Source organism: Corapipo altera, unplaced genomic scaffold, assembly GCF_003945725.1.
Source record: "Corapipo altera isolate COAL_440 unplaced genomic scaffold, ASM394572v1 50, whole genome shotgun sequence".
In the NCBI taxonomy this organism is placed as follows: Eukaryota; Metazoa; Chordata; class Aves; order Passeriformes; family Pipridae; genus Corapipo; species Corapipo altera.
Window position 1 is genome coordinate 1,188,788 of NW_020884889.1, and position 25,306 is coordinate 1,214,093.

The 25,306-nt window shown below is 38.6% G+C and overlaps 1 protein-coding gene across 10 annotated transcripts in view; it reads left to right on the top strand.

Moving 5' to 3' along the window:
• Positions 1-25,306, top strand: part of DENND4A (DENN domain containing 4A) — a 51,305-nt gene that overhangs the window by 21,362 nt on the left and 4,637 nt on the right. For 4 of the 10 annotated variants that reach the window (XM_027644110.1, XM_027644109.1, XM_027644112.1 and 1 more), the window contains exons 9-31: positions 2,624-2,682; positions 3,315-3,459; positions 4,039-4,214; positions 6,031-6,131; positions 7,555-7,773; positions 8,016-8,161; positions 11,160-11,293; positions 12,150-12,285; positions 12,757-12,963; positions 13,049-13,177; positions 13,426-13,567; positions 15,596-15,715; positions 17,104-17,244; positions 17,887-18,986; positions 19,775-19,985; positions 21,054-21,151; positions 21,935-22,110; positions 22,237-22,383; positions 22,813-23,026; positions 23,280-23,534; positions 24,005-24,122; positions 24,279-24,305; positions 24,778-24,940. In XM_027644110.1, the coding sequence (XP_027499911.1) occupies positions 2,624-2,682; positions 3,315-3,459; positions 4,039-4,214; positions 6,031-6,131; positions 7,555-7,773; positions 8,016-8,161; positions 11,160-11,293; positions 12,150-12,285; positions 12,757-12,963; positions 13,049-13,177; positions 13,426-13,567; positions 15,596-15,715; positions 17,104-17,244; positions 17,887-18,986; positions 19,775-19,985; positions 21,054-21,151; positions 21,935-22,110; positions 22,237-22,383; positions 22,813-23,026; positions 23,280-23,534; positions 24,005-24,122; positions 24,279-24,305; positions 24,778-24,940 (4,364 nt within the window). The remainder of the gene's footprint in view (positions 1-2,623; positions 2,683-3,314; positions 3,460-4,038; positions 4,215-6,030; positions 6,132-7,554; positions 7,774-8,015; positions 8,162-11,159; positions 11,294-12,149; positions 12,286-12,756; positions 12,964-13,048; positions 13,178-13,425; positions 13,568-15,595; positions 15,716-17,103; positions 17,245-17,886; positions 18,987-19,774; positions 19,986-21,053; positions 21,152-21,934; positions 22,111-22,236; positions 22,384-22,812; positions 23,027-23,279; positions 23,535-24,004; positions 24,123-24,278; positions 24,306-24,777; positions 24,941-25,306) is intronic. The other 6 variants (XM_027644114.1, XM_027644115.1, XM_027644116.1 and 3 more) reach the window with 6 other exon arrangements.

Here is a 25,306-nt window from a genome sequence, read left to right on the forward strand (position 1 = left end):
AAATCTTCTTTTTATTTCCTCCTAGGAGGCAGAATCTTAAAATTTTATTGCAGAGATATCTGTTCTAGTTGTAGTGTTCTACCAATCCTGTGGTTTTGATTAAGTCGTTACAAAATTGTTATTCTCTGTTATTTCTTGTGTAACATAAAATATGGAGAGCCCTGTGCAGTTTTCAGTCTTAGCTGTGTAGCCCATGTGGTAGTGAAGCCTTTCAGAGCAAACACAATCTTGGGTTATGTCTTTATAGTGTGTAGTGAATACTGAATATTGAAGATCCTCCTCACTTACTTGGTTATTCTAAAGAAGTGATATTTCTTACTCTTACTGAAAAGGGGCTGGAAAACAGTCACACTGAAACTGTCTGACACTTCTGTCCCTTTTTTTATGATTTTAAAGTTCAATTCAAAACCCAGGAGTTTTACGTCTTGTTTTGTTGCCAGGAAACACTAAACACGTATTTACAGAGAGTAAAATTGAGTTTAGAGAAAAGCATTTAATTTTTTTCAGCCTGAAGTTTTAGGAAACTCTGTCAGAGTATACATGGGTGTATATCCCAGACCTGGATAGAAGTGATGTGAAATGATGTCTGTTAGACCTTATTTTCAATATGTTTTGTGCATCAGATTAGTACAACTGTAGTAGCTGATAGTACAGACATAGAAAACACTACTTTTACAGTAGGCAGTGGTGGTTGAGGTCTGTTAATAAATACTCCCTTCCAGCTGCTTCCAGGGACTTGAGTTGTGTTTGAAACTGCACTGAATAAAAAAACCAGATCATGCCTAAGATTTTTTCCCCAAAAAATGGTGTGGGAAATGCCTGTGTTATTGAAAACTGCAAGCTTTTAGGATCCCATTTCATGGAAGAAATGTAATTTCTCTCTCAAACTTGTTAACTAAAGCATGGTAGTGTTTTGCTAAACAATTCTGCAATATCTGTAGAATGTCTTGCAGGTTCCTATAATGTGCTTTCTGAAAATGAGACATGGTATATTTTAGTAACTGTGTGTGCCAGTCTGGATGTGTAACCCATTCTTAGATCCTGCTTAGCATCTGTTACAAGTGAGAGAGAGCTTGGCGTGTCTCTGACTTTTTAAGTTTCAAAGAAATTACAGCCATTAGGAAAACACTCCGGAATGTTCCCATTTTGCAGCTGCCACTGTTGATAGGCTCCTTCTGACCTGAAATCTGCTGGACTCTGCTCTTCATGTCCTACATCCCCTTATTGCACAGATGTTCCTGTGCTAATGACACTCTCACAACTCGCAAACTTGAAGAGCACACAGAGTAATGTTTCTCCCTCTGGAGAACGGGGGCAATAAGTGCCCCTTCTGCCTGAGGGAAACGTGCTCTTCAAATAGAGATTTAATTGTGTTTATCTGCCTTTGCTGAAACACTGAAGTCAGAGGACATCAGGCTGATGCTTCTTTTCTGGGAGTAGTTTATGAGGGTTGCCTCAGGCTGAAAAATGAGTCCTTTGAATTCTTCCACTGAACAGGCTAATGGTGCTGGTGGTCACAAGGTGACTCACTGGAAGACAAATCCAGCATGTGGAGTGGTGTGGCCATCCTCATTTGTCAGGGAATGGGATGTAGCAGCAGCCTTTGTCAGCTCTGCTATGTGAAACATGCAGGGAAGCAGCATTGCAGGGCCTCCTTAATTCCAATTAATGTTTTCTGAGTCTCCAGGCACAGCCCTGGGTGACTGAGAGCTTCTAGGTCATCAGTCTTTACCTTCTGGCTTCTGTCATCTGGTCACCTGCAGTGGGTCTGGGGTGAAACAAAAGTGAAACGTTACTAAAAATTGTCAGAACTTGCAGTTTAGTTGTACAAGTTACAACTTACTGAGTTACTACTGCTTTTATACAGTAAAATATACGGGGAGGATTAAGCCAGCTGGTGTCTGTTACCTGGGATTTCCTATGGCTGAAAACATCAGCTGAGCTTTGATAAACTGACTGTGTGTTGGTGGTGTTGTACTGATGAGTCTTTCCAGGCATGCTGAATATATGTATGAATATATGGTTTTGCTTGATGTCATGTCACTGTAAGAAAGAAATATGAATTCATAGGATCTTTGTCTTGGATCTTCAGCTAATGCAAATTTTAAAGATTCTGTCAGAGCTGAGCAGTCTCTACCAGTCAAGAGCCTAATTCTCATTCCTTCTGAAGAAAATATGGCTTTACATTATGACCTGCCATCTCTCCCCTTCATGAATTTTTATCCACCTCTTTTCTCCTAAATCCAGAATGAATCCCCCCCGGCCCCTGAAAGCTGTGTATGAACTGTGGGTCCTCACTGCCCTTAAAATACAGAGGGCTTCATTTTTCAGCAGTTAATGTATTCAATTTTCTGCAGCATTAGCTGGTTTAAAGTCCTCTTTATGAATATGCAATATATTCAGTTCGGACCAAAAAGGGAAGATTGTGCTTTGCCCAGTTCTTACTAAAAGATCCTGATACATGTCATTGCACAACACTTCTTACAGTGCTGTACAACTGGGATGTACAAGGTTCAGCTCAATTTAAATAATTTTTAAGTGTTCTTTCTTATAGTTGTGTGATTTCCAATAAATATTTCCAAAGTTCAGAATAAACATGATATATTTTAAAATCTTTTTCCAGCTATCTCCACACGATAACCTGATCCTTAGCCAACCTGTGTCATCACCCCTCCCACTGAGGCAAGTAGCAGCATCTTCTGTAAATTGTGAAATGTGTTCTGATTTATGTCTTGGAAGAGCTTTAGTATTTTGGGTTGCACTTGTGTAAATTAACTCACTTCGTCTCGTGCCTTTGGAAGCTGGTGTTCTGAAGTTTGTTCAGATTAGACCTGACAAGGATACATTCTTAATTAACAATCTCTGGGAGGTTTTTTCAAATAACTGTAGTGGTTCTTGAGGCAGAATATAAATTGTTAGATGCCCTTTTTAGGAGTTGGTGCCTGGACTCCCAAGGTAGTGCAGCTTTTGGATTGCAAAGGGAATTCAGGAGTTCTGTGACTGTCTTAACCTTCATGTCTCAGTGCAGGAGAATGATTAATGAAAGATATGTTGTCTCCCTGTAAATTGCTTCTCAGAGAGAAAAATCATCATTCATGTGTCCTGAAAATAGTCCCAACTGGTTAAAGAGTCTCAGGGAGTTATGGTTACTGTTGGGAAGTGACCATTCCTCACTGAACTGTGAAGTGTACCAAATAATCTTCTTTAAAGGAAATATTTGCAGATTTACACTTATTTTGTTACTGAACATTTCTTTTTTTATTGTGCTTTGTAACTCACCAGTGTGTTTGTATTGTGTTTATATCCTGTAACAGTGGAGGCAAGTTTTCTACACTACTTCAGAATTTAGGACCTGAGAATGCAGTGACTCTGCTTGTGTTTGCTGTGACAGAACATAAAATCCTCATCCACTCCCTGCGACCTTCTGTCCTCACGAGTGTCACAGAGGCATTAGTCTCTGTAAGTGCTGGGTTTTAGTCATGTATTGTATCTGTAAATGGAAAAAAAATGGGTTTTAGATAAAATTTGGTATTTGTAGTAGTGCTGTTAGCCTTCAACGTTGCTTAAAAATAAAAGATCACTAGAGAGAAAAAACTTAATACTGCTGAAGATATCCTACAAAGACAGAAGAGAAAGAGCAACTGGAAAAGTTGAACTTGAAAGAGTTGCTGGTTCTTCGTATATAAATATTGTAAATAAGTGTTGTGTTTGGTCATCACAGTGCACTTAATTTGAGTTCCTGATTTTCCCAACTAGCACTGTATTATCTCCTGTGGAATTTTAAATGCACATAGTTTTCCTACCTGTCATTACTAAGCAACACTTTGCAATCTCTGCATACACAGTCTGCTATCCTGAAGAGCTTTTCTTAATGGATTTTTGAGAAATTAGTGCATTTTTTCTTTAATAGTCTGCATCTGGATCTTCAGAAAGAATTACCTGCTATGTTAAAGAATTTTGAAGTTAGCGTGGTTTATACTTGCACAGACTGTATTACACACATTTAACCTGTGTTTTTGTCTCTGCATGTTTTCCAAGATGATATTCCCCTTCCACTGGCCCTGCCCATATATTCCTCTCTGTCCCTTGGCACTGGCAGATGTTTTAAGTGCCCCCTGCCCATTCATTGTGGGAATTGATTCAAGATACTTTGATCTCTATGACCCCCCTCCAGATGTGAGCTGTGTTGACCTGGACACCAACACAATTTCTCAGTAAGTATTTAATAATCAACTGTTTTTCTTCCATGTTAATTTTTTTTTTTTACTTCATGTTTTCAAAGACAAAAAGTAGCTTTTTGGAGGCTCGTTTCTTTTAAACCTCTGAACTTTCTAATGTATCATCCCTCTTGAAATGAACATGCTGGAGATGATATCTCCTGTTCAGCACAGCAGAGTGGAGGCCCAATCATGGCACATTATTGCCTTTTATTCTATTACATTACAGTCTTATTGCACACATTAGCACTTTTCCTGGATTAACCATGTTGTGTCTCACTTGATTATCCCTGGAGGAGAATTTTCATTTTTCATGATCAACTTTCTCAGTGTGGAAGAAATTCTAATCTCTTTTTATGGGCATCTGCTTGAAAATTATAACAATTAAATCATATTCCATATGAAACACAGGAACTTCACATTGAGAATTAGAGATGTGAACTGTCATGGGTGAGAGAGTCTTAATTAAGCCTTAAAATCATGCCATCATTAACAAACTGAAATAACAGTATTGTAATATTACTTCCTCATCACTGTGTGGAGTAGTGCATTTTTCTGTAACACTAATTAATCTACTATCTAAATTACTGGTAAGGGACAGCAGTGCACTGTTAAAACCACTGGGAAACATTATATTGTTATGATATTGAAAGCAAAGAATTATTACCTCGTGTTGAGGTGATAAAAAAAAAGGACAGAAGATGGTAAAGCTTTAATTCAAGATTCTAATACACACAAATTAATTAAACTCGTAATTTCAGAATTAGACTTTTATTTCAGTATAGTGTGAATATGCTCAGTATATACTTGGTGTAACATCTCAAAGTCTTTGCTCAGGATTCTTTTGTATCATCCTCCTCTTGGTAGCAGATTTTTAGCATTACTATGCCTAACTCTAAACTTTTTCTTCCTAAATTTTCTTATTTGTGGGTTTATTTTTGCTTCAGGAGTTGTGTGTGGATTTACAGAAGTTTCCATGTATTAAGTATTTGTGAATAGAAATTTTGTCGAGGATTTTGTGCTTACACCAAGTTGGTGCAGCAGTTCTGCTCTGAAGTTTTTAGGAACTAGTTCAAGCTAGGCTGGGATGATTTTGGCTTTGTTACTTTTTGGTCAAGAGGAACATATTTTTGCATTTCTTCTGATGTTTGTCTGATTAACTACATATTCATTAGTTGAAAATAATTTATTTCTAGTTATTGTTTTCATTCTACTTTTAACTGATTTTTCTATGCATTTTCTTAGAACATGTTAATTCTGTTTCATCATAGGGAAAAAAAGTATCAATCGAATGTTTACAACTTTTGCAGCTTTGTAACTTAGAGGGTGATGAGACATCCTGGTGCTCTCTTGATAAAGAACATTGCAATTTGTTTTATCATGATAATGATATAATTAAGTCCAAATCTATATGCACTAAACAGAAAGCAGTTACCATATCATAATTTTGGGTTACTTCATGTGTTCTAGTCACTCTCTCCATGCAATTTAAGTAATTACAGCTCAGATCATGGCGGTGGTTGCTGATGCAATGACAGGGGAGTAATACCATTAATCCATCTTCTGTGAGTTGTAACTGGATTGATTTCAGTGCTGGAGTGTGGCAGTGTAATGATCATCCTGAAATATGGGGCATTGGTTGGATGGCTCTGATCCAACCTCCACACAGTAAATCAAATTTGACTTTGTTGGTTGGGTTTCAGTCCTGTTTTAATGGAGTAAATTTGGTATATTCTCCAGTTTCTCTGGTGGGGTGGAATATCCTCTGAACACATTCCAGTGTACACTCATACTCTGGTTTTTTCCTTTCCAGAACTGGAGACAAGAAAACTCTTGCATGGAAGATCTTACCAAAGAAACCTTGTAAAAACCTGATGAACACTTTAAATACTTTATATCAGCAACTGGCAGAATGTGAGTAGGAAAGTACAATAATAAGGTTTATGTTGGATGTGTGTGCCACATTAGGAGATAAATAGCTAATTAAATATGTTCTGAAGTCACCAGTTCCTCTGAACATTTTTTTAGTACAGAAGGCCAGAACCTAATAATGACCTTTTTTTTTGTCTTTAAAGTCTGTTCATATCTTGACAATGGAGGTGACTTTGACACTCAAGCTAACAGTACTTTACCTAAAATTTGAAGATGATATAATACATTTAAACCCCCAATGTTTATAAATGTTTAAGGCATAATTACTCTACATTTCTAAGTAAAAACTGGTTGTTGATAAAATCCTCAAATATTGCAGAGCAAGGTTTGTTGAACCTTGATGTGAGAATCAGAAAAATGGATAGAGATGATGTTAGTGAAACTCATTAAAGTGAAATACTCTTTTTAAAGGCTTTTTACACCTTCGTGGCTGCTGAGGTCATTGGAATTTAGTTGTGTCCTGATTAGAATGTTCAAAACCAGAAGTTTATTGGGATGTGCTGCACAAGGAAGGGTATAACTGATAGGTGATGAAAATTACCTGTTCCTTCAGAATTTTGATGTATTTTATGTGAGACCTTTTTTCTAAAAAAATTTAAGCTCTATGTTCTCTATGTAAAAATAGAGTGGTAGTGATCTTAAATTCATATTACAGAGTAGGTTGCTTAAACATGATATGAGTGTAAGGTTGTAATTATATAAGGTTGTAATTATATATAAATGTGGAGAGACAGCAAGGAAACCATCCTTGCACTTTGCTGAGACATAACTAGAATGTTACCATACTCTGCATGTAGCAGTGAAGTTTTAGCTTTAAAATGTAGATACAAATACCTAAATTTAAGAATAGAGATTTTTCTAGATCTTTTTTGAAAAAGCTTTCTCTCTGTTTCAGCATTTTGCAGTGTGTTGTATTTTAATGCCTCCACTCTGCATCTGAGTGGTGTTTTTCTGCATGTATAGGTATTTAATGTGCATTATCTGCTCTTTGGGAGCACTTTGAAATGAAAGGTACTATTAAAAAAAACAAGTAACACATCCCAATTATGTATTTGGCCTAAAATATGTTTCTTTAATCAGCTCTTGTATAGATTTTCACATGTTTTTACAACCAGCTTTCTTAGAGGGCTTTTTAAAGCTCTGTCCATACTTGTTCTCTCTGCTGTAGTAATTGCTTACAGGATAAGTATATACTGCTTTTAGTGTTATCCAAAGTTACATGAGTTACATAAGGTCAAGCAGCATCCATTGTTGCATATCATGAGTGAATTGGCATATTTTTTAATCTAGTCTAAACTTAGTGGGGTTCAGTAATCAGTGAATTTAGTAGGATAAAGAGAATATTTTTTACCAATGTTGAGGAGGGGAAAAAAAAAAGGAAACCATTATAATGTTTTGTTCACAGTGCAACAGCGACCTAGAGAAGATGCATTAATGGAATTGGCAATGAATGACTATGATTTTAATTCTGGGAAGAAGTTGCATCTGTTGGATTTGGAGATCCAGGAAGCATTTCTGTGTTTCATGGCTTCAATACTGAAAGGTTACAGGTCTTATCTCAGGCCGATAACAGAGGCACCCTCTGAAACAGCCACGGATGCAAGTTCTCTCTTTGAACTGCAAGGTGAGAAGTTACAGACTTGGTTTGTGTATATTAATTTATTCTTTTAGATTCACTCTTACATAAAGAATAGAAACATTTATGTGTTGGTGTTGTAAATGGTGGTGAAAATATAAGTGCAGGCAAAATTACGCAGAGCGGCAAAGACTGCAGAAAGGCTATTGCTCATGAGTGGAATTTATGCTGACTTTTTGGTCATCTCTTCTGTTCTGGGCATTCTGACTTGCTTCTGATTTACTTTACAGGTTTCCTCAAGAGTCGGGACCGTTCACATCAGAAGTTTTACACCCTGATGACCAAAACCCAGATGTTCATTCGCTTCATTGAGGAATGTTCCTTTGTCAGCGACAAGGACGCCAGCCTGGCCTTCTTTGATGACTGTGTGGATAAGGTAAGTCTTGGTGTGCACAGAGCTTTGAACTTCTGCTGGTGGTTACATTACCTGATACAGGACAAGCAGAATATATTTGAAGTGCAAGTCTATTTATATTTTTCCTTTTACTTCCTTTTTTTCCTAGTTGCTGTAGCCTTCCACTTTCCTTGTTTGTCAGGCTTTGTTTCATTTTCTGCTTGAAATTCTTGACTGTAAATAAAATATGAGAACATATATGTCAGCTTCTGAAATACTGTCCCATTGTGAGAAGTGCAAGAAGAACTGAACTGAAACCCACAGTCTTATATCCCTGTTTTTATGAATATTACAAGAAATTCCACACCCAGTTGCCATCTTACAGGCTACCTGTAACACTGTTCTGCTGTTTAAACAGAGTGCAGTTATCTGGGATTTCCTGGAAAGTAGGTCACCTGCTGTTTGATCCACAGGAATTAATACTGAAGACTGATAACTGCTATTTACAGTTCATATTTATGAATATCTTTAATGTGGAAGTGCAGAAGAGCTGTTTTGAAAAGAAGTGTGAAAGAAGTAAAGTTTGAGAGAAATGTAAAAGCACAGTCTAATGCTGCTTAATGCTCTTCATAGCTTTTGCTACTCTCAATATTTTAGTAGGAGCAGCTCTCAAAACTCTGCTTTCCAGTTCTGCAGCATGACTTGCAGGAACTCATGCGTTATAAATTGAATTAATTGCAAACATTTCTGTAGTGTAGAGTCAATTATCCTATAGCTCAGTTAAAAACTCTCCAACATGCAGTACTTGCTTTGCTGTGCCATTTTGGGCTTAAAAACACAAGATCTCGTAGACAGAAATACCCCAGTGACTGAACCATTGAGCTGTGCTTGGTTTCCATTGTGCTACAGTTCAGTTCTCTGGCCAGAGTTAAATGGGATTTTTATTCAGAATGCAATGACTTTTTAAGTGTCAAATTCTACCTGTTACGTTTCATTTCGCGGAATGGTTTATGAGGGTGCTGAAGTTGATGCCCTCACTGTAATTATCTTGTCTGGGAATTCAGACAGCTCTTCCAGAACAAAAAAAAAGTCATGCTTAGTTTGTTGCTGGCGCTGTGAGACTGCACATAACCTGTGGAGCTGTTGGGGCTTTCACCTTTTCTAAGAGGTTAAGTAGCCATTCTTACAGCTGAAAGAGAGACTTGTCTGTTCCAGTACCAGTTATTTTGCTCCTTGATGCCCTGGACAGCTTCTTTCCACTGTAAAAAACTGCTCATGACAGAATAAATTTTACAGGAAGTGCTTGTACTTCTCCAGCTTCTGTTTCTGGCACTGAGGATTTCATTCAGTTTTATTGAAGGGCCAGCTGCTTCTGTGCCAGTGGTAACTGTGGGGAAACTGAGGCACTGGCAGTACTGTGCTTTTAGAATTGCTTGTGAAACCAGGTTTTCATTGATATGAGGGTTCCCGTGTAGGATTTCTTTGAACAATGATATATTTGCCTCATCTTCTCTTTCCTGCTTCTTCTTAATTTCTCTTATTTCTGATACTCTGCTTACCAGTAGCATGCAAAGTAAAATATTGAAGTATACCAAGGATTGCTGTACCAACTAGAGCTTTAGCCAAGACCAGAAACCAAAACTGAATTATTCCAATAAAGTCAATATTTATTTATATATTAATGCCTTTCACTGGGTGACCCAGGACCTGGCAAGGTAGGCATGAAGGAGTGGTGTCATGGGTTGGAAGGTGATACAGCACTTTCTTATGGGCAGTTACAGGCCACTGGGTTGAGACAAATTTAATGTACTGTGAAATTAGTTATCTATAAAATATCATCTAAGCCCTGCCTCCAATAATTTGGAAGAATAGTTTAAGATGAAGAGTAATCTCTTCTGCATGTTATTTGGTCCTAGACAGCAGCAGCAGAGATTGTAATTGTAATTGATTGCCCATTTTGCTGGACTGAAAGATCTGGGGTAATTGTCTCACAAGTTTTCATTTTCCCAGGAATTCAAAAATTATCTCAATTCCATACATATTTAAGCTACTGACTGGATTATATTTCACTGGTGAGACTTGTAGCTGTGGGGTTTTTACATCCTTAGAAGTATTCAAATTGCCAAGCAAGGTTTAGTTTATTGCTGCTTCTCAGCAGCCATATGTTCCTTCTCCTTGGCTGCTTCAATTTGTTAATACTTTCCATCTGTCTCACGCAGCAAAATGTGTAATTAAGGACACCTCTTTGTATGTTTATCAAACTTTAAATATTCAAGAATTTTACTGAAACTACTTGATATGTTTGCACCTCACTGAAGGAGATAACTGTGGAAAATGCTACTTCTTGTACATCAGTTCTCTGTTGCCAAACTCTTAAGACATGGAAAACATGCATTCTTGAATTCCACAGGTTGCTTATTCAATTCTTTGAAATAATGTACCATTTGGCTGTAATTTGGTTTCCATTCTAATTAGAAAACCTAAGTTATATCCGTCCTCCTTTAATTTTAGTAAGGTCACACATTTTTATTCCCTTATCTCTTTGGAAGCTTGTGTATTTGTGCAATCTCTGCAAATAATCACGACATTAATGACCCTGTAAGTGACTGCAGTTGCTGGATGGTGGTGTGTGTAGGTTCTGTGTACATCAGACAATTGGATAAGGCTTGGTATTGTTTTCAGTGATTAAAACAGAGAGGCTAGAAAATAGCTCTTAAAAACAGATTTCAAGTTATTGCTGCAGTTGGAAACATAGTTCTAGAAATGTGTTCAGAAGGATTAATCTCTTTGTAGTGCTTGTATTTAGCTGAGAACAGTCAATTCAGATTGTATTATAAAACTTGGATTATTGGGTTGGGGTACAGTTTACAAAAAAAGATGCAGCACTCAGAGCTCTCAATACAACTGTGCAAGGTGTCCTTCCTTTTAAGATGCTGTTCTTTGATGCAGGTACAGACTGTCCTGCTTGACCATTTAGCTGTAACAGCAGAAAACACAGTGCTGCTGGTAGAATCTTTCTCTTTTAACTTCCCTTCTCCAGGTGGACACGGACAAAACCGGGGAAACGCGGCTGATCGAGCTGGACGAGTCCTACAAGAGCGAGCACACGGTTTTCATAACCCCCCCTGAGATCCCTCCTCTGCCCAACGGGGAGGAGCACCCTCTGCAGTACAGGTGAGCTCAGCACACAGCAGGATGCTGCCCAAAATCCTCACAGTTGCCCTTGGAGAGTGTAGTTTCTGGGTTCTCGTGACAAAATTTTTCCGGTCCCTTTGTGTTGCTCAGGTAAAAACATGTTTGTGAAATGCCTGGTGTGCCAGCTCCTTTGAAGTTTTAATTTTGTGTGTGTGCACATGGAAGCGATGATGATAAAGCTGGCTGTGTGATCCCAGTACATGGCGCTGGCTCTTGACACCTTTTAAGCTTAAAATTGAAATAATTGGACCCAGTCTGTTGGGCTGCTGCTACTATTGATGGTGATACAACCTGCAGATCCTCTTTGGAAAGAGAGTATATCACAGAATCACTGCAAACTGGTGTTACTAATTTAGTAATTGTGTCAAATGGGTTTGTCTATTGGTTTCCTTATTAATTCTGAGAAACATTCTTATATCTAATCTTACTTAATATTTTGGGTAGTTTGATATTGTTCATATTGATTTTGATAAACCTCTGTCATGTGATGCTCACTAGGGACTAAGCCACACAGATTATTTTCTTTTCTTAACTAGAATCAATACTAATGCATTTGACACATTAATTAAAGAAAATGCTATGACAGCAAATGTATTTATCAATTTAAGTTGCTTATGCTGAATAACAGGTTAAGAGACTGTTTGTGCAGGCATATGAAATCATGCAGAGGGATTAGTAAACCACTTTGTCAACCATGTCTTTAAAGGTTTACTTTAGTGTTTTCTGTTTCCTGTGAAGCTTCTGGTGCAACTGTAATTGATTTCCTTTGCTATTATGTGACGCGTTTTGCTTTGGATTTGACTTACAGGTCTTAAGTGTTGCCTTTCTTTTACAGCTATAATGGATTTCCAGTACTAAAACTAGAATTGTTTGAACGACCTGAAGGACTTCTCACAGCACCAAATAACAAACTGTCCTCAAAAGCCAGTAGCCCCAACAGCCCATCACCGATGTTCAGGAGAACTAAACAGGTACTTGCAGGTATTCTTGGAGCATGAGGTGCTTTGGAAAGGGCCAGGTTGAGTGTGGCTGTAAATCCTGACTGGTTCTTCACTAATTCAGTGACTGTGCTGATTGTTCTTTTGATGTTGAACTGTGCTTCTTGTCTGCACCATATCCTACAGGGCCCCTGTGCACATTGCCACTTGCAAGCTGTAGGGCTTCCACATATGCTTCTTTTCACTATCCAGAGCTTTTAGAGGGGCTCTAAATTTTGAAGTAATTGACAGAAATTTAAAGAAATGCAAGGGTTTATCCCTGGAATATTGCACAGCAACTGTTTTGATATCACTCACTCTGCTTTCATTCTTTCCCAGTCCGACTACTTTGCTAATATTAATATTGCATTTTCTTTAGGTGTAATGCTACATGTTCAGTTTTTAACATGTAAGTTCGTGTCATGTGTATATAAATACAGACAAATAATCTGTGTTTCTTCCCAGGAAATCAAATCTGCACATAAGATTGCTAAGAAGTACTCATCCATCCCCCAGATGTGGTCCAGGTGTTTGCTACGTCACTGCTACGGCCTTTGGTTCATCTGCCTGCCTGCCTATGTCAAAGTCTGCCACTCCAAAGTCAGGGCTCTGAGAACTGCCTATGATGTGCTGCAGAAAATGCACACCAAAAAAATAGACCCACCTGATGAGGTAAAGCAAGTCAACCCCGAAATTCCAGAGGGTAGCCCGTGGGTTTTGCTGAGGGGAACACGTGTTTGACTCACTGTATTTCCAGGTGTGCTACCGGGTCCTCATGCAGCTCTGTGGGCAGTATGGGCAGCCTGTGCTGGCTGTGAGGGTGCTCTTTGAGATGCAGAAGGCTGGCATTGACCCCAATGCCATCACTTATGGCTACTACAATAAGGTAAGAGTTTTTGGAACAGGGTGAGGGGGAAAAAATATGTGATTTTATCCAGGCAAATAGAAACGAGCAGAATAAGAGAGCAATTCAGGTGTCATTCTGTCATTTCTAGTGATGGGAAGAAATACAAGACCGAATAATTGTGTGGTCTTTGTTTTTGTAGGTTTGGAAATCTACTGTGTAACTACCAGTATAACTCAGTGTGAAATTTAAGTTAATGACTTGATTTGTCCTTGATGTTTCCAAACCAGGCTGTTCTGGAGAGTACCTGGCCTTCCAGCAATCGAGGTGGCTACTTCCTGTGGATGAAAGTCCGGAACGTTGTTTTAGGAATAGCACAGTTTAAAAAAGCATTGAAAAAGCTGCCACCAAGCACCACACATACACATCCTGGTAGAGTATTCACATCCTTCTCTTTTTTTTATTTCTGTGCTGATAAGATAGTTATTCCAAAAATCTTTCTTTTGCGGGTTTGATAAAACTTGTTTTAGAGAAGAAACAATAATTCCTGCATAATTTTTAGAAAAGTCTCTTCTTTTTATCTTTGAATCTGAAAATCTCCTTTTTATTTATTGTATCAGCTGTTCAGGAGACAATATGAACATGAAATTGGTGATAATTATCCAAATTCATACAATAACCAGTCTCATAACTGGCAGAAGCTTCTGCCCAGCCTTGCTTTTTTTTTTGTTTTGTTTTTCCCTTTTTTTGACCTAAGTTAAGAGGCAACTAGAACTAGTCCTTGAGTTTGCAGTACTGTTTGCAGGTTCTGTGTACCAACTGCAGTGATAATTTTTGGTTTTATCTAGAATATAGTACAGTATCTGAGGCTTTCCTTTTCCTTCCAGTAAAGATTTACGTGATGTGAACATGAAATGGTTCTATGGCCATGCCTGTAGTTTGTCTTTTCCATGGGTGCTCCTTTCCATGGTATTTATAACTTACTACCAGTAAAGCAAGATAATACATTGTAAACTACCAGCAATATAGTTTAGCTGTAGTTGACCTTGGAAGGCCTTTACAACATACACACAGAAATGTATAAAGATCATCTGGCTCATCTTTCAAAGTCTTCTAGTGCTTCCAGATACGTACAGATAAATCTTTGCCCTGACAAACAGATCAGATATGATGGCCTTATGGCAAGATTATTTCTCTTAGACCCCAGAGACTTCAGTCCTACTTCTGGCTCTATCATTAACCTTCTGAATGACCTTGAACAAATTTGTTTTATTTCTGCCTGTTCTTCACAAAGGTGACCTTCCTGATAAACCACTTTTTTGAAACCCAACCATGCAAAGCGTCATATAAGAGCTTAGCAATGCTGGTTGCAACTCAGACTATATAAAACAAGGAAGTGTAATTAGTTCTTCACTAGGTAAACTTCCATTTATGTAATTAATACTATTTGCTTTTTGACATCATCTGATTTTTCGAGATTACTTTGCATGAAAGCACCTAGGCAGAATGTGCTGACTCCTCAGGCAACCCCCAAAACTGCTCCATAAATTCCGGAATATTTTGCTTATCTTTACCTTGCAACAAGGTTTTTACCCTCTCTGTAGAGATTCAGAGCAGTATCTGTAGGGAAAAGAGGGGAGGGAGCTTTGGGCCATGTTGGATCTGGGACAGGTGTTTGCTGGTACCACCTAAACTGCAGGAGAATAAATGCCCTGGTGCTGGGGACTGACCTGGATAAAGGACGTGGAGTGTGTGTGCCTTGAAATGCTCCCTTAGTTTCTGTCCATTATAAATCCTTATTTATCTGCTTAGTTAATTTGCTTTGTGACACCCTGGAAGATGAGTCACCATGTTGGTGTGAAGTAAATTTGGTTCTTGAAATCACTCAGTCAGACTATATTGGTCATACCTGGGGCAGTGTTTTGTCTTAAGAATGACCCCATAAGTGTCTTCAATATTTGCAGGGGGGTTTTTTTGGGTGATATTATTTTTATTTTAATCTTGTTTTGCACACAAGCTCATGGTTCCACTGCATTGTTTCAGGGGTTTTTTTTGCTTTCTAGAGTAAACCCATGAGAATTAGATGCGTTAACTATGCTAAAATCAAACAACGTTTAGATGCCTCTTAGAGTTCTTGAAAAGATGTGACATTTTGATCAAATAAACCAGGCAACAGAATCAAAGCCAAACAGTGCTTTAGTTCAGTGTTTAATCAGAAATGTTGCCAATTACCCTTTAATTTCATCCTGTAAAGCATCACTTCAATGTTTATACTGTGAAAGTAAGCCAATCCTTTTTATCTTTTTTTTTTTTGTGTGTGGTGAAATGTTCACTGTTAATTAGAATGTACTTGATAAGAGGCCTTTGAATTACCATAGATATTCAATTTATTCTGTTGAACAATGTCACAGTATTAAATACTATAATTGTCTTTATTCTGCCATCACTCTGCTGTGATAGGGGGACTTTCAGACACTGGCAGTAACACATCATTCAAAGAAGAAGCCAAGCAAGGGAAAACTTGTCTTCAAGACATCCAAGAACAAAAGGAGGACAAGAGAGAGAGTGACTCCAGTTCTTGTATGTGTCTTGTGAATACAGATATCTGGTTCATTTGGGATAAATAGGGATTTCAGCAAGAGCTAAGTGGGACAGCTGATTTTCTGCAGTGAGTGTGTGTGATAATGCCAGTTTATGCCCTGCCTTAAGTTCTTTCTCTAAACGTAATTTTCTGGATGTCTGATGGTTTCACTTTGAAAATTACAGTTCTTTTTTTTCTCTCCTCTGTTTCAAATAAGCGATAATGGCAGCATAAAGGCCTAATGATAATTATAGCTTAATAGTTTTGTCTTTTAAAAAAATTAAATTGCATTAGAGGCATGATCTATAGAAAAGTCTTTTCTATCACTCTGTTTTCTTTATAAATCTCATAAGAGGAGAACAGCTGAGTTTTTGCAAATCTGAGAGGTCTAAATTACCCAGCTCCTTGGAAGTCTCAAAATTTAGGAGATGCATCAGAAATGAGAAGGGGTTCTTTTCTTCAGGTTTTACATCTGCTGCTCATGATCCCCTTAACTGCAGTTGAGCAGCCTCAATTTTATGCAAGCATATAACAGATCAGATTGTGGAGTAAAAATGTATAAGTACTGCAGATTCCCATATATATTCATTGAAAATACTCTTCTTAATAAATGTTCCTCTAGTAATGTAATTGCTTAAATTTTTCAGTCTGCTTTCCCCTACTACTTGAGTTAACTATCCCATTGTCAAGTGGTGCAAAAGTATGAGGAAAATAAGGAATTAGTAAAGTTGTTTCAGTGTTTTCACCACAGTCTTTCTTCTAGCACTAGCATTTCTTCAGTTTGCTTGAAAAGTTGTCTTACCCATGATCATGACATACATATAAGATTACAAAAAAGTTATTTAGGTTTAATAAAAATTCCGAGGACACAGAAAGTGTGAATTCTGATGAAACGTGTATTACTTTTAGCCATAATTAGGACATTCATGGCTCCTTATAGTAATATGATGTGCTGAAAATGTTTTGCACTTTTGGATACGATATGATATATCATTTAAGTTGCTTGAAATCCTTTAGAGAAGTAATTCTCTCTTTTGGAGAGTCACCTGCAACAAAATTTGTCTTCCCTATCCACAAGAGGTAAATGTGAATACTGTAACACTTGTGTAGTCGTGGGGATGATGAGATGAACAAGGGTGGTCTTCATGTCCACAACCACCACAAATCCTAGTATGACTTTTGGGCTCTGTGTAGAGGAGCAAATGGAACTTTCAGTTATAAAAGTAATGCTGGGAATTAAACTCTGAATAACAGAGCCCAAGCAGCATCAGCCCATGCATCCCGGGATGGGTGCAACATGCTGCCTCCTAATCCTGATAAGTGATAGAAACTTGAGATTGAAGAGAAGTGGTGTTGATTCCCCAGAACTGTCCTTCTCTGTGTGCAGTGTCTGAAGTGGAGAGCACAAAAGGCAGTGGTGACTGCCTGCCCAAGCTGAACTACCACAGCTCCAGTGAGGACAAAGCTGCTTCCAGCATCGTGCGGCTCAACGGCACAGTTGACAATCCCATGGCAGAAGGGAGCAGGGGTGAGTGGAGGGAAAATATTTGGGTTCTTGTGCGGTTTTGTGTATATATTTAACTTACAACGAGCTCTAAGTAGTGAGAGTGAGTTGTGTTGTCCACTAAACTTTCGGTATTTTATTGGTGTGATAGCAGTGGCTGATGAAGCCTGTGGGAGTGAGTTTGTTACAGTCACCATATGTTGTGTCGGGAAGATGTGTCTGAATATTCTCCATTTCCAGATTTTTTCTTGTTTGCTCTGATTTTTTTTTGCTGTAGTTAACATCTGCTTGCAAAATCCCAAAGTCTTGTTATTTTCTTATAACCTCCAGCAACTAAATAAATTCCTTCAGCATGGAAAAGAAGTTTCTATGCAGTGCAATTAAAAGAAACTTGGAGGTGTTTTCACAAGTCTTCTTGATGGTGTCTCTCAAATTACTCTTGGCTTGTATGATTTATTCACTCTTAAATGTTTTATTGTCTCTGTCCCTTCCTAAAAGTTATGACCATGGTCAGCTCAGCATTTCAACCCCTAGCACAATCATAGTGAATTCCATCTCTGTGTTAGAAAATGTTTGAAAGATGAGGCAAATTTGCATTCCTTTGTACTTTTGTTCAGTTTTCTTGTATAGCAACAAATAGAGCACCTTGTTTCATCTGTTTTTCAGAGCGTTCTGTGGGATTGCTGTTCACGTCATCTTTTCAGGATGCCAGTGAAGCAGAAGTTATAAAAAGTAAATCCTTGAGAAAGAGACATAAAAGTGCAGTAGAGCCTGATTTAAGGGAGATACCATGGGAAAGCAGGAGCAGGACCCTGAGTGGGGATGGCCTGGTGGGACTCATGATGAACAGAATCAATCAGGAAGCAAACCCTGGAGAAATGGTTGAAAAACTGGGAGCTGATGCCAAAATCCTGTCCAGTGCATTACAGAAAAGCATAAGGCCAAAAACTCTTAATATCAGAACTTCCTCTTTGGGATCTAAGAGAGAAAGCCTGGAAAAAGAATCCAGTGATGAAGATGCAGCTTTTGATTGCAGTTTTACAGATAAAACAGAGTCTCCTGTTATCTTTGATCTGGAAGACCTGGATGCAGAACCAGAAACTCCTACAGCACCTCCAGTGAAATCCTCCAGTGAGAAACCCAGAAGGCTGCAAAGGAGAAGCAGCTTTCCAGTAAAGCCAGTTGAAAAGACAGATGTTGAAACTGGATTTGACCCTCTGTCTCTGCTGGTTGCTGAGACAGAACAGCAGAAAGAGGATGATGAGGAGGAGGATGATAGAAGTGTTTCCACTCCCTCTGCCAGAAGAGATTTGGCTGAAGAAATCGTGATGTACATGAACAACATGAGCAGCCCTTTGTCCAGTCGTGCCCCGAGCATTGAGTTGCAAAAACCCTCCGATGACAGAAATGCTAATAAAAAGAGCCCCACAATCATCCAGCCTTGTAGGAGGTCCAGCCTTCCCCCAAGCTCCCCAAGGCCACCCAGTCTTACCAAATCCAAGAGTTACCAGGCAAAAAATGAAGAAAGGCCAAGGGACAGGCTTTGGTCCTCCCCAGCTTATTCCCCACACAGTCCAGCCAGGGAGCAGCCACAGGATACAGCCAGTGCATTAACACTGGTGTCATCACCCTCATTCAACTTGGACACTCTGTTAACACCCAAGTTTGATGTCCTAAAAAGCAGCATGTTTTCTGCTGGAAAAGGGGTTGCAGAGAAAGCAAGCAAATGGTACTCCAAGTTTGCAATGTATGCTGCATCCTCAAAGGTAAATGTTTGTGATACAAGTTCCTATAAATTAAGGAAAAAACTTGTAAAGCTCTAATCACTGACTCTGATAAATCCCCCATTTGAATGACATGTATCTTTATAAACTATGTACACTTAAGTTGTTTTAAATCACTCTTTCATTTACCAGGACCCTAATTTTATTGTCCTGTATAAAATTTTAGTCTACCCTGGGTTTTGAGTGTGTTTATAATGAGAAAACATAAGTCTACATTGATGTGCTGACAGAACGAAGATTGCTCTGCTTTCCCTTTTTAACCTAAAACAAGCCCACTTAAATAAATGTAGTGGTTTTCAGGTTTTATTACTTTTATGAGAAAAGGAAAATCTGCTTGGATTGATTGCCAAAGTGATTTAAGACTAGTTTTGATCTGAGGTCACTTGTCAGAATGTTCTTTATTGCTACCAATTCAACCCAAAATCCTTGGGAATGAAGAGGGGCACAGTTGCCTTGCCTATCTTAATGTATTCCTGCAGCTGCTGATAATTTTTGTAGCAACGGTGGGAAAAAGTTACAGGGTTAAAATTGTTACATTTCCACTTAGTTATTTTTGTTATGAGAATCTTTAAAAAAATCCTCCTGTAGCTGTTTAACCCAGAGTGAAACTTGCCTTGTCTGGCATCAGTTCTGAACACAGATCTGGGATTTTCCAGGGAGGGAAGTTCATGCCTTGAATGAACTGAGACAAAGAAGGCTGCCCCTTTTTTTTCAGGAATATTTTTGCTTTCCAGTCATTTTCTCAGTGGAATTGTGTTTTCTTCTCTCAGGATCAAAATTCAGACCGAGCAAGTGTTTCATCTCTTGGAGCTCTGGACTCAGAATCTACTTCTCTCACTGATGAAGATGTCTGCAATGATTTTGAAAGTGCTTCCCCTCAGGAGAATGCCACATCAGAAATTAAGGGCATTGGCCTCAGCAGGACAAGCCTGGAAAGCTCAGCTTCCCACGATGGCTCAGCTAAACAATTTGACCAGTGTGGTAAGAGAAGCTTTTGCATTGCATTCATCAATCTGTGGCAAAACAAAATATTCCCGTTTCAGAAGTTGCTCTTCCATAATTCTCAGTTTGAGATCATCCCAGTGACTAGTACTTTTTCTGGAAAGAGTGAATTTTTCCTTTCCTACATGCAAACTATTACTCATACAGATATGTCCATGTGTATGGATTTTCTTACTGTAGAACCTTGAGTTTTGTTTTTCTTGTGGAATAACATGCACAAATCCTGTTTCTGGATGCTACAGCTATGCAGATAGGTGACCCTCTGGGTTTTTGAGTGTTCATTTAATCATCTTATTTGAGTAAGCTGTACAGCTCCAGAAAATTTCTTTAAAAATATTTCAGTGGTGACTTTATTGCTCTGATTTTGTTTTCTAAAAGTAATAAAAATAATTTTTTTTAAATTGCTATAATTTTCTGTAAGCCACAGTTGAAGCTGATTCTCAGACAGACTTTGTAGATTCTTTTCCCAGTCTGTGCTGGATAGTTGGTCATGACTGTGGGATGAGTTTCTGTGCTGCTGTCGTTATGGGGTACAGTGTGTTAAGCAGATTTGGGATGAGAGGAAGATCTGTATACTGAGATCCCTCCACCTTGCACTTAGAAGAGCATGCCTGGATCTGGCTTCCCAGTTCGTGGGATATGGAGGGTGGCCTGGAGATGAGGGATTGGAGGCTGAGGGGAGCCTGGCTCCATATTGGTGCCAAAGAGAAGGATCAGGGATGTCTGCATCACAAACAGCACCTCTTACCCTTGCCTAGTTCTTGTCCACATGGAAAGTGTGGGTATGAATTACTTACAATTTATTTCCAAGCCACCAACTGTTGTTATCAAAGAAAACTGAACATATGGAAGTTCTGTGTTGGTAGCTTTTATTTCTGCCTTGGTTGGTGCTGGGCAGATGGCGGCCCCACACTCCACGGGGCTTACGAGTAAATCAAGTGTTGTCTTCCACCACACGTTTTATAACTGCTGCATTGTTTGGGCAGAAAAACAAGTTGCTAAAAATGCATTTTCTGAATAACTAATACTTTGGGTTTCTTCTGTTAGCAGGCTCTCTTTCAAAGTTCCCTTTACCTGACAAATCAGAGTTGATATCTTCTTGCAGTACAAGCAGTACCAGCGTGTTCCAGAACTATGCTATGGAGGTACAGGATGATTTATTGATTTTAATCGATACACTAAAAGCATATGTCTTTAAATATAGATGTTACCTGAACCTCTGTTAAGGTTCAAAGCTTCAGACTAAGCCACTGAAAGATAGATGAATATTTCTGTGATAGAGTAGATTTGATTTCAAATCCTGCTCTAGAAAGGTCTTTATTGCAGTCACACCTTTTGGTCCTTAAAGCTGCAGTTCTCAAGAGTTTGAGAATTGGATGCCATTGAATTCAGGCATCTAAATCCCTTGGGCAGATAAATTTGTTTGAAGTGAAAATACCAAGCCTTAAATAGCACTGTGTTTAAAAATACAGAAGAGAACTACCTATTTCTTGTTGTATTTTCTGGTAAGACCATTTTTCTTTTCACTGTTAGGCTGCTTTTGGTTGGCTCTTTCTTCTATTTCTTTTTTTGTTTGTTTTTCACTGGATTTAGAATAATGACTGGTCATTAGCATCCTTTTTTCCCCTCATTTGTATAGTAATGACAGTCATTACAGAAGTGTTTAAATTCTAATAATAATTTATGTAGCTGTGTAAATATTCCTGTGCAGTTACTTTGCAGACAGATTACAAATGACATGTTATTGTTAATAGAAAATACTAAATAGCTGATTTTAATCTGAGAAACCATAAAAGGATGAACTTGTATGCAAGTGGTGTGGGGGGTGTTCACCAAAGGGCAGAGATTTTGGCTGCAGTTTTAAGTGCTTTGTGAAAGAAGAGTATTTTTGAGACCGTGTTCAGTGGGTTCTGTTCCTGTGTGTGCAGGTCCTCATCTCCAGCTGCTCACGGTGTCGGACCTGTGACTGTTTGGTTCATGATGAAGAAATCATGGCAGGCTGGACAGCAGATGATTCCAACCTCAACACCACCTGTCCCTTCTGTGGCAACTTATTCCTGCCTTTTTTAAGCATAGAAATCCGAGACCTTCGGCGGCCGGGACGGTGAGAGCAGTGTCTGAGTTGTCCTCAATTTTGAACACTCATTATTGGGAAGAGGTTTTTGCTGGGTTTGTGTGTGTTTGTTTGTTTGTTTGTTTTAATCAAATTAAGATTTTTCTTTCCCTGTAGGTATTTTCTGAAGTCCAGCCCTTCCACAGAAAACATGCAGGTCCCATCCCTTTTTTCCAGTCAGAGTGGGAAGTCCTGTAACACCACAGCTGCTGTTGGCCTCACTACATCTCTGATGTCTGTTCAAGAGGATGTCAACTCAAATAGGTAAATGTGCATTTCCTGCATAGAAATCACTCAGGTTCTCTGTGAATATATACTCCTTATGAACTGAAATGAATTTAATAAGACGCTTTCTGAAGAGGAGAGATTGACTTGAGAGAGGATCTCTTTGCTGCCTCTCCCTTGTCTCAGTTGGCCACATCAAGCTTTCTCTGCCATTTCATCCCTGATATAAAAATTCATGTTGGCATTTGTAATTCTGCAAGTTTTATGAACTCTTTTGAGGACGTTTGTGTTCATCATCAGTGCAAGGAATAAAAGTTGCACTGGAACATGAATGAGTGTGGTGGCTGACAAGGCAGAATTCGAAGTGTCAGGTCAATTATTTCCAGTTTATTTCTGTCTGGTTGTGTACATGTTTGAGCACTCAGAGTAAGACAAAAAGCTGAGATTATTTACTTTTTTCCTCTCCACTAGCAAATCTAAGCAGCATGACAATGTTTGTGCCAGAAGTATCCAGATCCCCTCAGGAAGAAGACAAAATACCTCTGGGTCAGACTGTACAAGTCACCCTGTGGCAAGGAGCATCAGTACTTTTGGTCCTTTGGAAGAAGATGGGAAGGAAAACCAGAAGATCAGCCATATCATTCCTACTGGTAGCCTGCCTGCTACTTTGCAAGGACCAACAGTGTGTAGTTTTTCTACCTTAAAAGTCATTTTTTCATGTGTGCCATAGATTAGAGAAATGTGAAACAGCATTAAATAAGAGAACAGAACTAACCCTCCTAAATTACAGGAAATACTAGGTTGTATTATTTAAACCAATGTTAGTTGTAGCTTTTAGATGTTGGTGTGTCTCATAGGGAACAAAAGCATTTATGAGACTTTGTAAAAAAGATAGTTACATTTGAACTAAAGGCATTATTTCTCTTTTATTCCAGGATTCCTTGGGCCTGGAATGGCGCTTGCCTAGTCCTGATCCTATAACAGTTCCTTACCTCAGTCCTCTTGTGGTCTGGAAAGAGCTTGAAAGCTTACTTGAAAATGAAGGGGATCATGCAATAACAGTGGCAGACTTTGTAGATCATCATCCCATTGTGTTCTGGAACTTGGTCTGGTATTTCAGGCGCTTGGACTTGCCCAGCAACTTACCAGGATTAATACTTTCTTCTGAGCATTGTAACAAGAACTCCAAGGTAAGATATATGAGAAGTGTTTGTTTTCCCATATAGGAAATCATCAGGTAACAGAGTAACTCTTAGAAATGCCTTACAATATGCTGGGCCCAGTCCTGAGTTGGTGAATAATTTGTGAACTGAAGGAAAATCTGTGAAACTCTGGATCTTGGGCTCAGCAGTACGTGTTGAACTCCTGCTAGTCAAACTGTAATTTGTGACCCTCAGTTTCAAAGAGGATAAGTTTCTAGTTAGTTTTATTGCTATTTGAGTAGTTAGGCAGTAGAAGGAGGAGGAATTTTAGATTTCAGGACTATAGGAAGATACACAAAATACTATGTCACTGAATCCCATTCAGATTTAGCTTTCTCTAGTTTTAAGAGTAAAACTTTTTACCATGAGGCCTGTAGATGTGAAGGTATATGTTAAATACAGAAGTCCTTTGTCATGACTTTGTAATAAAATACCTTTGTGTGCATTCTCCTGTCCAGATTCCACGGAACTGTATGTCAGAGGACAGTAAATATGTTCTTATTCAGATGCTCTGGGACAATATGAAATTGCATCAGGATCCGAGGCAGCCTCTGTACATTTTGTGGAATGCTCAGAGTAAGTTCTGTTCTTGTGGGTTTTTTGGTGGTGTTTTTCTAAGAACAGTTTTCATTTTGAGCAACTGAAGCCTGTGTGTTGAGAAAAGATGTCTTTGTGGATAGTTCACCCACGCTACAGTACTGTTCTTTGATCATACTGCTTTTTGTCTTGCAGGTCAAAATCGCACTCTTTTGTTTGAGAGTGAGTGTTCAGTTTGGTGTTGCTCTTCTCAGTTTCTGTGACTTGTTTTGGGAGGGTTCTGTGTTGGGCAGTAAACTGCTTGAACAGGTTGAGTTTGCCAGCATTTCTGTTTCAAATCATTGACCTGTGTTGCCAGTGGCTTTTTCTTCATTGGAAGGGAGGAATAAGAGGGAATACGTTTCAGTGACTCAGTTCATCCACTTAGCTCATTGCCTTATTTCTAGAATTTGCTTACTGAGAATTTTGTTGCCAGTGTTGGATCATCTGCCTGAAAGCAGCTCATGCAACTGTTGAGTTTTCTTATGTGCTTTCTGTGTTTTACACTGATATTCTTTTGGATTTGATGTTTTTGTTCACTACATACATGTCGATGTTTTCATGGCTTCTGTAGCCTCCCACCCTTTGTTTAACAACTTTCTACTGCCTGCATGAAGACTCTCTTTATTCTTACAGCATTTCTAATGTTTTTCAGCCCAGAAGTACCCAATGGTGCAGTTGTTGCAGAAGGATGATGACTCCTTTAACCAGGAGCTCTTGAGGAGTATGGTGAAGAGCATTAAGATGAACGATGTGTACGGACCCATGAGTCAGATATTGGAGAGGCTGAACAAGTGGCCACATATTAAAAGACAGAGGTAAGAGCACCAGCCTGCCTGTGTGGAGGAGAATTTGGCAACAATGAGACTGTTGTAATGTGAATTACATTTTCTTCGTGTGTTTTGCAATGAAAAAAGCACTGTTTTTCATCAGTGTTCTCAAATTTGTCACTCAGTCTGGTAAATAATCTTCTTTTTTTCATGATAACTTTCACAAACTTAGTTTCTCCAATTTTTTCATGAAATGTTGTTGCTTTTTCCTTTCCCTCTCCCCTTCACAGCAACTTCTTTTTCTTACCTCTGAATGAAATCAAGTAGGGAGTGTGTATGTATGTATATTTTATTAATAAATGTTATTTGTATGTATATTTTATTAATAAATGTTATTTGTATGTATATTTTATT